This window comes from Meriones unguiculatus, chromosome 14 (genome assembly GCF_030254825.1).
Source record: "Meriones unguiculatus strain TT.TT164.6M chromosome 14, Bangor_MerUng_6.1, whole genome shotgun sequence".
Taxonomy (NCBI): Eukaryota; Metazoa; Chordata; class Mammalia; order Rodentia; family Muridae; genus Meriones; species Meriones unguiculatus.
In genome coordinates, this window is record NC_083361.1 from 18,808,094 (window position 1) to 18,819,120 (window position 11,027).

The following is an 11,027-nucleotide window of genomic DNA, read 5'->3' on the forward strand; positions in this document are numbered from 1 at the left end:
AGCTTAATCTGTTCTGTTAGGGGAAAGGTTGATGGCTATTAACTGATTGAGGGCTTAGTTTTGCTAATGAGATGCAGTCTGTTGTATTAGTAAATGTAGAAATGAGTCCCACACAAAACATGGATGCACCTAGGTACTTCAAACTATGTCTTTAAAAAAGTGGGGTAATTTGAAATGTGGTAATGTATCAATAAAGAGACAGGAAGTAGTGACCTGTGTCCCTTTACAAGCCTATACAGGGGTATGCGTGCTCAAAGCACCTGAGAGAAGCTTCATTCAAGCAGAGCAACCCCTGCCAGGAGACAAGCCCTGCTCAGTGAGGGGGTAGGCTGCTTACCTAACTGGAAGGGGGAACTCTGGTACTCTTAGGGCTTTCCAGTATCTCAGATGAATTAAAAAAATGAGTCTCTTGGGGCCTGTTTGAGACATTGCTGCATCATGTTACCAATTTCAGTAGCATTATCTATTGCCCTATATTTAAGGCTACCCCTAGAATTGACAGGACAGACTGACATATAGGACATTGGTGTCCCCCCCCCCATATTAGTATGTATCATTAATATGATGATAATGGCTTTAAAATGTCCAAAAAACATGGAGGCTAAGAAAAACAATGTCTATATTATCACTCTTCCTCTGGGTGATTCAGTAGTACTGCCATTGTTGAGATCTGTGTACATAGTGAGTCCCTGTAGAGTGAGTGGATGTGTGTTCTTGTTCGTTATTCCCTTGCCAGGATTTGATGTTGCTTTTGGAAACAGTTATTCTACATTTGCATTTTGTTTACATGACCTTTCTGTATGCAGGAATTGCCTGGAGTTTCCTCATCTTTGCTAGGGATAATTAGCTCTGGGTGTTTGTCTTAACTCTGGGTAAGGACAGAAGTCTCTGGCTTGACTGTCAGCACCTTGACAGGATGTGTGCAGCAGGACTCTGGCTGACCTCAGAACTTGTCTCCTCCTCTGCAGGTTCTACAAGTTCTTCTCTGTGTGAGCACTGGGTGAGCCGGCTCCCAGGGAGCAAGCAAGCCAGTGTGACCTCTGCAGCCTCCTCCAGACGCACCTCCTTGGCCTCACTCTCTGAGTCTGTGGAGATGACAGGGGAAAGGAGTGAAGATGATGGTGGGTATGGGCCTTGGTGTTCCAAATGGCAAATCACACACAAAGCACAGGTTCTGTAGGCTTAGGAACAGTCTTTTCTCAAGGAGATTGTAGAACTTAAAGGAATTGGGGTTCTGGCTTCTCAATGACTCAGGGTTTTCTCCTTCCACTTCATTATTTCCCACTTCTGTATTCTGGCATGCAGAGTAGAGTGTTAACTCTTACAGTAATAGACACTTTTTGTTAAAATGGCTGTAAGAACTCAGATGTTCAATCTTGCCTGGGATGTTCACAGCTTAAAGGAGATACCATTGACTCAGTTTGACCTCTACTCTAAACATAGTCATATTCTTACTGGAGAAAATCTGATTAAATATTGAAGTGGGTTTTATTTGTTTTTTCTTGGTACCTTTCACTTACTGTTTGAGTATTGACAGGATAGCACTTACGGCTGTCAGGAACCCCAGGTGGCATGGGATGGATTGGGTAGCCAGAACACTAAAAGCTGGAAAGAGGGAGGGGGAGCTCAACATCTACAGTGAACACAGTGAGTCATCTTCCAATGAGGTTCGCTTTGCTGCCAGTATTCCAGTTGCTTTAATCTGCTTCTAGGGGTGATGTATAATTCTGAAACAATGAAATGGAGCCAAAATGGAAGGTGGTTGGGAGGAAGGAAGCCAAACTAGGAGAGCTTTGGCATGGCTCTAGCTCTACCTGTTTTGGCATTTAACTTTTTTTTTTTTTTCTTGTGAAGCAGAAATATATTGGACTATTATTACTAAGACCTTCCTCATTTCTGGTATTTTGTGAAAAGCTAACAAGTGAACCTAGCCTGTTAGATGGATGCTGTTCTCATCACAGCCCTGTAAACTCTGAATTTGCTGCTGCTTTAACAATAAACCCAGAAATGGCTTGCCTTAATCTATTTTTAAACAGTCTAGTTGGTGAAGTCAATATCTTCTTAAGCATCATCATCATTTAGTCATGCTCAGTGGTCACATAGAACAGAGCCTGACTCTTAAGAGTCACAAAGGCCACAGCTACAGTAACAGATGTGTACAGAATTCAGTTTGGAATTGTCCTGGGAAGTTTTAAGCCATTAGAAATACTAGACTCTCAGTCAATCAAGATACTATATATTATATCCAAGGCTCTAGCTCTTTCCATTAATGCCCTTTCATTGTTACCTGTTATGGACTTATTTTCACAGGGAATGCAGTGGGGGCCATGGGTTCTTGTGTCGTTTTGGGCAAGTTGTTTGTTGTGTGAGTCTCAGGTGGCCTTCAGGAAGATGAAGGAGTTGGATTAGCAACCCATGTTCAGTGAACACCTGGGGGTGCCAGGATCCTTTCTAGACACAGACTTCTAAGATTTTGTTTAATTAGACCAGTAGTCCACAGGCCACTTGTGGAAGGCTGGTTTTTCCATAGTTTTTTAGAACATAATCATTCATGCTTGTTTATGTGCCACCTGTGGCTGTTTTCATATTGCTATGTCAGAGCTGAGCAGTTGCTTGAACAGCCTGAGAGAAAGCATGCTGACTGTAATGTAGGATGCGGTAGGTAGATAGAGAACATTTTGCTGACTTCAGAGTTACCATGATCCTGTTATGGATAAGGGAACTGATCTTCAAAGGATTGAAAGCACGCAGCTTTCTTTGACTGTAGCAGACAGGCTGGTTTTGAAGGTCATGGTCCTGTCATTCCTTCAGGCTTGCCCTTACTCTGTCTTCAGTATCTTATGTTTTTGTTGGTTTAGCCTGACAGATTTTCTTTGCCGTGCAGGAGGCTTTTCTACGCGACCATTTGTGAGAAGTGTGCAGCGTCAAAGCTTGTCATCCAGATCTTCTGTCACCAGCCCCTTAGCTGTCAATGAAAATTGCATGCGGCCTTCTTGGTCCCTGTCCGCCAAGCTGCAGATGCGCTCCAGTTCTCCTTCCCGCTTCTCAGGGGACTCCCCGATCCATGGATCTGCTTCTACCCTTGAGAGGATTGGGGAGGCAGGTGATGACAAAGTCTCCATTTCTTGCTTTGGTAGTCTGCGGAACCTTTCTGGTAGCCACCAGGAACCAAGTGACAGTCAAAATAGACGAGAGCACAAGGCTGTGGGCCGGGCCCCACTGGCTGTCATGGAAGGTGTGTTCAGAGATGAGTCAGACTCTCGAAAATTGAACCCCAGTGTTGTAGACACACCAAGCAAAAATCGAGCACAAGGGGATTGTTTGCCCCCCGTCTCTGACCCTTTTGACAATAATAACCAGATTGCTTATGTGGACCAGAGTGACTCTGTTGACAGCTCTCCAGTCAAAGAGGTGAAACCTCCAAGCCACTCAGGCTCCCTCACAGAGAAGCCAGAGAGCACAACCAAGAGATCCCCTAGTTCCAAAGGCACTACTGAGCCAGAAAAGAACACGCGCAAGGGGAGGCCAGCCTTGGCCAGCCAGGAATCTTCTCTTTCAAGTCCATCCCCGTCTTCCCCTGTTCCTGTGAAGGTTTCCATGAAACCCACCCGCTGTCGGAATAAAGCAGATTCTTCCAGGACCAGTGGAAGGCATTCGTCCCCTGCCTCTACCCAACCCAAAAAAGAATCATCCCCCAGGTCCCAGGAATCCATGTCATCTCCTTCACCACAGAAGCAAAAGTCTGCTTCTGCCTTCACTTACTCCTCTTCTTCCATGTCTGCCAAAAAAGCCCCAGGCCCTGCCACCAGGGGCTCCTTTCCTTCTGGGAAGAGCAGGACTTCTGACCGGAGCTTGAGTAGAGAGGGTTCCAGACAAAGCTTAGGTTCTGACAGAGCCAGTGTCACCTCCACCTCCACCTCCACCTCCAAACCCAGCTCCCCTCGGGTGACTCAGGCCAGAGCAGGGGACAGCAGATTTGATGGCAAACATGTCCGGAGCTCCTCCATGGCCAGCCTGCGTTCACCAAGCACAAGTGTGCGCTCGGGGTTGAAGAGGGACAGCAAGTCTGAGGATAAGGGATTATCTTTCTTTAAGTCAGCCTTGAGACAGAAAGAGACCCGGCGGTCAACTGATCTTGGCAAGACAACTTTGCTGTCCAAAAAGGCTGGTGGGAGCTCCGTCAAGTCAGTCAGTAAGAATACCACAGATGACAAGGCAGAGAAAGGCCATCAGCCCCCAGGCTCACAGCAGCCAAACACAAATGCAGTTGGAAAAGAACAGCTTGTCTCTAAGGACCCTGCTTCTGCTAAACATTCCTTGCTATCTACTCGCAGATCCAAGTCTTCCCAGCTAGATTCCGGAGCGCCCTTGTCTCCCAGTAGCAGGCCAACCACCGAGAAAGGCTCCAAAAAGCTGTCTTCTAGCATGCAAACCTCTGCACGGCCTTCTCAAAAACCTCAGTGATCTTCTGCAATCGGGTGTTTTATCTGTACAGATGTTTTATTTATTTAGAACCCCTCCCCTCCCACCAAAGCCCTCTATGCTTTTATTTTGTAATTTTGGGGTCATGTGCCTGACTGTGAGAGTATGAGTGTGTGTGTGAAATTGTTAAAAGTGTCGCCTTATTCTGCCATTGAACCAAATAACAGCCATAGGCTAAGCATTGCTATCAAGCTAACTGGGATAACTGTAGAAAATAATCTGGATAGTCCCCTTAGCAATTGTACCTATGTCTTTCCAGAGAACTCTGATGACTCACGTTGGACACTAGGGTTTGCCAACCTGTGAACCAATTAAGCTATGAGTGTGTAGTCAGATGAACTGCTTGACTTGGGCTTCATCTGAGCAGAATTTCTCTTCATGTAGATTGTTGAGTGGCATCAGGAGCTTAAAAAGCAAGCAAGCAAACAAAGCTGACGCTAACAACAAAATAAACAGAGGGAAAACTTGCTTTCTGCACTTTGGCCCCACCTACCAGTCTCTGTAAGGGCAATATTGTAACACTAATGTTTCTCAGGTATATAGACTCAGCTAGTCTAGGATGGGTGTGCATTACTAATAAATGGGTTCAAGAGGAAGGGGACATGTTGGGTGGTGACTGTGTCCTTTCTCCTACTGCCACAGGTCGAGGTTTTACAGGTAGAAGTAAGATCTTTGCTACCTTCTCACCTGCAGTGATAGCCTGCTTTCATTCCTTGGATATGTCTAGGGTGTGACAAATTTTGAATTGTGAGAAAGACAGTCACTAATTAATTTTTTTTCATTCTAAATTTGCTAGCTAAGACAATTGTAAGTTTCAGCTGTAGCAGAAAAGTTAATGCCTTTGAAAGATTTCCAGAAAAAAATTTTTTCATTCCAAGCTGGAAGCCTGAGTGGATACCATTTTCCATCCCTGATGTTACTTGTTTCTGTTGCTGCCCCTTGTGTACATGCATACTGCCTTGTCTAGTTGCTTGGAAAAGATAGAAGTTGCCTCCTGCCAAGAGCAACTGATGGAGCATTGACATGATATGAGACAAAGCACTGCACATGCACTTTGGGTCCTGCCTGTCAGTCTTCCTCTTGACGCTTTTCAGTAACTCATGTATGTCTATTCTGTTCTGAAGAGTTAATCTCAGACCCGGAACTCAGAAGCTGATTCTGGCGTGTGTTCCCCCTGGCGTGGAGTTGCAAACTGCATTCTTACATACAAAAAGGGGAACCTCACTGAATTCTCACAGATAGGGAAAATACAATTTTCCAAGCCTTGTGGAAATCTCTTGGAAATACTCTGCAGTCCAGCTTTTTAGTATCTTTTATTTATTTATTTTTTTTAGTCTCAAGAGAATCATGGTCCTGATTCTCAAAATAGCATTTGTCATTAAATATAGCATGTTGAGTTTACATGTTGTTAAATTCCAAGGACTATGGTTCCCAGGTCTCCCTTTTCAGTGTTTCTGTGAAGTGACTGCAGTGCATATGTGCATGCAGTGTTGATTTCTGCACTGTCCTTTTGTTCTTGTTCTTTTTTTTAGGGATACCTCTTGGGAAGTATTTCTAGTAGGTTACTTAATTTTATTTTGCTGCTACTATGGACATTAGCTGGTAGGTTGCAGGGTGAGACTGGCTGGGATTCTCAGCCCTTGTGGTATCTGAGGCTGAGTTGTTTAGCCTTGTGCACATTGCCACAGTGCCCTCCACACCGTCCAGTGTGAGTGAGCCGGTACCCACTGCACTCAGTCCTCCACTGGCTGCTTCTGTGTCCCCTTGTGGCTTCCCAAAGCACCGCAGCTCTCTGCCCTGCCGTGGTGTGACTGAGGTGACAGCTGCATCATTGTTCAGTGGCACAAGACGAGCCACATCAGTGTTTAGCCACCAGTCTTGTCTTCTTTTATTGTCTTTATTTTCTGAAAAAGCACCAAATGTGAGACCACCGGTATCAGGAAGTGAGCATTTTTGTGATTTGAGCCTCTGAAACAGTCTTAGAATTATAGTGTGATAAGACAAAGAATTTTAATTACAAACTGGCCATAATTAAGATGAATAGAAACTGGTTTAATTTTCACAGTACTACATAGTTTTATTCTTGTAGGAATGGTTCCTCCCTCCCCTGTGTATCATGTTTTCTTAAAACAAAGAAACAGAAAAAATCCTCTACAAGTCTCTTTTCCATGGGATCTAGAAATACAATTTCTATAATGTAATAAAATCTAAAAGCTACATGTCTATGGAGTTTAGTCCTTATTTCACATTTAATAGGAAAACATCAGGAAGTATCATGGCATTACCTAGGCCAATGAAGCTGGTATGCTTGTGAGGTTGGTAAGCAGTGAGGTCTAATTCCTTACTACTGCGATGCCTGTGAGACACAGAAAGCTGCTTTGAAAGTGCTGCTTGAAGAGAAACAGCCTATGAGAATCTTGTCACTTGATTCATTCAACTTTGGCAGGGTTAGGGACTTGGTTATTAAAATCTTTTTCCCAGTGGTTTGGACACAGTGAACACGTGTGCTTTGAGGTCAAAATAACCCACTGAGATGGTAGGCCTGAGGTTCCTATTAACTCACCGGTCCTGGCTAGGGCAGTCCTTCCCAGTGGGCACACTGCAACAAGGAGCAGTGTGGTTGATGCATTACTAATGTTTTTTTTTTTTTCTATTAAATAAAACCCCTTTTCTTCCTGCTCTCTTTTCCTGTAAACATGTGCATGAGGCTACAGCATTCCTTAAGTCAGCCTTCCACATTGCCTTCATAGATGATGTGAGATGATGTGAAGATGAGGCTCAGATGCTCATGCCACTTAAGACCCTTGCCAACTTCATTTGTGTTTTCTCATGCTGAAAAGTAGCTTGAGAGTAAGTAGTGCTATGTCAGACCTATAAAGCAATGTTGGATAGCTGTGCTGTGCCACAGTTGCGCAGCGATCTGAGGTGCCTTGCGTGCATGTAATCCTCACTTAATCATTCATTTGGGCCTGCTTTGCATATAGAGGCAAGCAGAAAGCTTCAGCAGTCTGCTGTAGTTGAGGATTCCTGGGAGACACCACATCAGTGTCACCCACACAGATTCTGGTTGGCTAAGGCCTGAGGTTTTCAAGTTTGTTTTGTCTGAAAACCTAAAGTGTCCTTGTTCATCTCTGGAGACAGTATGATCTTCTGACCACTGGTTCAGACTGAGCGGTCTTTACTGTTAGGGGTTAGAATGCAGTACCTAGTCACTTTGCACCAGAATTATTGTATTTGTATGAGGTTGATACGGAGATTATTGAGGAATGGGAGGCACTGCCATCCCTCTAAATTAACTATATATATAAAACGTAGGAATGGCATATAAAGGGAGCAGTAGTGGCAGCTTAAGGGAATATGGATTAAAGCGTTATGAACAAAGTTTTCAAATACCCTCTTTAAGGAGATGGATATGTGGTATCATATTTCATTTTGACAGATTACTTAATAGCTGAAGTTACAGTTTCCTGTGTAGATTGTCATTGAATACAAAGATAGTGTTCTGGGTTGGAGTTTTGAGCTAGGTTGAAAATCATAAGCACAGGTTCACTACAACACATTTTGGAGGTACATTGATATTTATATTTTGGAGTTGAGAAGGGCAGAATTTACAAGCCAGTGCCTACCATAAAAAAATACAGCTGCTAGTGTGCAGGCCTCTCTTTAGTTTTATAAAGGGTTCATTGCTGTTCAACCTGACTGCACCTTTCAGGAGGGACATAAGTCTTTTATTTATTTCTGTGACTGCCCAGTGTCCCATGCTGCCTTTTGATCAGATCCCAAACTTTTTTCCAGCTGCATTTTGAGCATGACCAATCATTTTTACCCCCAAGTAAAGAAAACAATTGTGCATGCCCGCCATCTAACCTAGAAAGCATGCTTATACTACCTATGCAAGCAACCGATTACAAAGCATATTAGAAACTACACTAAACATGAGTTTTTAAAAAGAAGAAAGACAACTCTTAGATTCTGGAGCTCTATTTTTGAATTTGTAATTTTTTAAATGTGGCTTAATCATCAGTGTAGGTGAGCATGAATGTGAGTTTTAGGTTCCTTTGCATCTTTCTCCGCCAGTCTTTGCTCATTGGTTAGAGTGTGTATAAAATAGTATTTTGCAAACAGAAGTGGGTTGGACATGTTGAACATACACTGGTGTATATACTGTATTTAGCCTGAAGACTTTCCTAAAGTATTTTGTTCTAAGAAATAACCTGCCATTTTCTATAGATTTTAATTTTTTATATCTTCAAGCATTGTTTTGTTATCACAAGGAGAGGTGTGGCTTTACACAGTGCTAACTTTTTAAGTGCTTTTGTAGAGGCTTGGAGCTGCTTAGGAAGGTTTTGGAGCTTCCCACCTACGAGTCTTAGAGAGATTGAGCCTGTGGAATGTGTGATCGTGCACCATGGATTCCAGTCTAGATCCATCTCACATTCATTCGAAGCCATTGCCTCCCAAGGGGCAGGAGTCTCATAGCATATCTGAGAGGTGTCTTCAGATCGCATGCAGGCCACTTCTGATGATTCACCTGAGGTCATTAGTATCATCAAGGGACTTGGAATGTCTGGGCTGCTCCCAGGCTTCTGATGCCAGTTAGCACTGGCTGGGTCCCATGACTCTCTTCTAGTTTGCAGTCAGAACTGAAGGATATGGTACGCCATCTTTTTGCCCACAATTATGGTGAGAATCCTCACTGCCATGCAAAGTACCCAGGAGGAACTTCAGTTGTGTTGGACAAGAAAATTAAAAGGTGTCAAAATCCTCGGCTTGAAATCAGGGTGTGTGTGGGGCTTTCCGACTTGAAGGCCTGATTTGGAAGCGGGAAGCATTTTATGGGTGATATGTTACCTGCCATTGGGATTGGTTTTACTTGCTGGTGCTGGGCAGAGTGCCCCAAAGGGTCCAAATTCATTCCCAGAACCTCTCTTCAGATTCTGCTGTGGGACTTAGGCCTGTGCAGTAGAGGGAAGTCACTCCAGGTTAGAAACTGTAGAAGACAGTAGGAAGCTACCTGTCTAGCCTTGGAAACTCTGCCCTGCTTTTGACAGTACAGTTGCAAACCACAGGAGGGAGACACTGGGCCTCCTCCTGCTCAGATTGCACCCCACTCTAGATCTTTCCTACTTGGAATGTAGTTTTCAGGAAGCATTTTTAGTTTGAAAACAAATGTGAAGCAATTTATCCAAATTATTTTAGAGCCCTTGTTGCTATTTTTAAAAGTAATTTAAAAATCAAGTAATACTTATCGACGAATTTGGCAGTATATGTTACCTCCAGAGGCACATGAGGTTTGGTTTTAATCTGTGGTGAGCCAGGTGCCCTGTACCATCTTCAGAATAATCCACTGTGTTACGTGGCCTCATCCCACTGAGCGTCAGGCTGCCTACAAAAAGTTTATCTGACGTGGTCTATTTTTTAAGGATACCGGGAAAAAAAAAAATCAGAGCTGGGACAGCTTTGGCACAGCCTCTCAGAGTCGAGCTCTGCTGCTGTGAACTCGCAGCATGAACTTTTTTAGGTGCTATTCCAGACTGGGGGACTGTGTTTCTGCGCTTGCGGTTCTGTCCATCTTCCCTGTAGACATGTTGTTCTCTGTGTAGGTCCGCTCACCAACTGTGCCTCTCACCACTGGTTAAAATTGAATTCAGGCCCCATTACCAAAATGGTTTCTTGATTCTCTCGTGTCTTTGCACCGGTGTTTATTTCTCTAGTTGTCTTAAAGGCTGCGTGTCATATCACTGTACACAAAATGCTTTGGTGTTCATTCCTGAGTCATCTGTAGTGAGCTCTGTATAAACTTACTCTTACAGTGAAAGGATGGCAGAGTATCCTTCCTGCAGGCTGGAAGAAAGTGTATCCTACATTTTAAATTATGTTAGGCCAAGTGCATGAGGTGTGTCACTGCCTTCTGTTATTTATTTGTATATTTTATTATTCGAGGTGTACGCACTTTTAAGAAGCAGAATTTATATTTTTATGTTGAAAACGTTTTATTTCTGAGACAGCAGTTGGTTATATAGTATACGGTTGGAATCAAGAGAAAACTGGAAAATGTAACAAAACAATAAATTTATTACATGATGCCTTCTTCAAGACATACTCTTTTCTCCCCCCTTGCCGAACCAATTTAAACGTCAACCAATACTTGTACTGCATGGATTTCTACAGCAGAGTGCTTTAAAATTGCAGCGTTTCAGGTAAAATATCAAGTTGCAGGATACTGCCATGCAGTCTGATCAACTCCCCATGAAGGTACTGTGTGAAAGATCACATCCATACTTATTCAGTGTTCCCAGTCGTTGACGGTATGAGGGATAAGAGACTGTCCTTGTCTGCAGAGCTGGGCATGGAAGAGCTCACATTCTGCCCAGACTCTCATCGGTCCTCTTTGGTGAGGAGAGGCAGCTACAACATTAAAACACAACAAAAGCAAACAAAACTTTCCTCAGCCTTCCATCACCCCTTACACACATAATGCCTGCTTTATTTTATTTATGTGTGTGAGTGTTTTGCTTGCATGCATGGAAGTGCACCACTTGTGG

General features: G+C 43.5%; 1 protein-coding gene across 1 annotated transcript in view; it reads left to right on the forward strand.

Annotated features, from left to right (window-relative positions):
• Usp31 (ubiquitin specific peptidase 31) overlaps nt 1-10,566 on the forward strand; it is a 63,341-nt gene extending 52,775 nt beyond the window's left edge. Inside the window, exons 15-16 of the mRNA XM_021640639.2 lie at nt 969-1,121; nt 2,885-10,566. Of these exons, the coding sequence (XP_021496314.1) occupies nt 969-1,121; nt 2,885-4,464 (1,733 nt within the window). The 3' untranslated portion in view covers nt 4,465-10,566. The remainder of the gene's footprint in view (nt 1-968; nt 1,122-2,884) is intronic.
• Nucleotides 10,567-11,027: the final 461 nt, after the last annotated feature.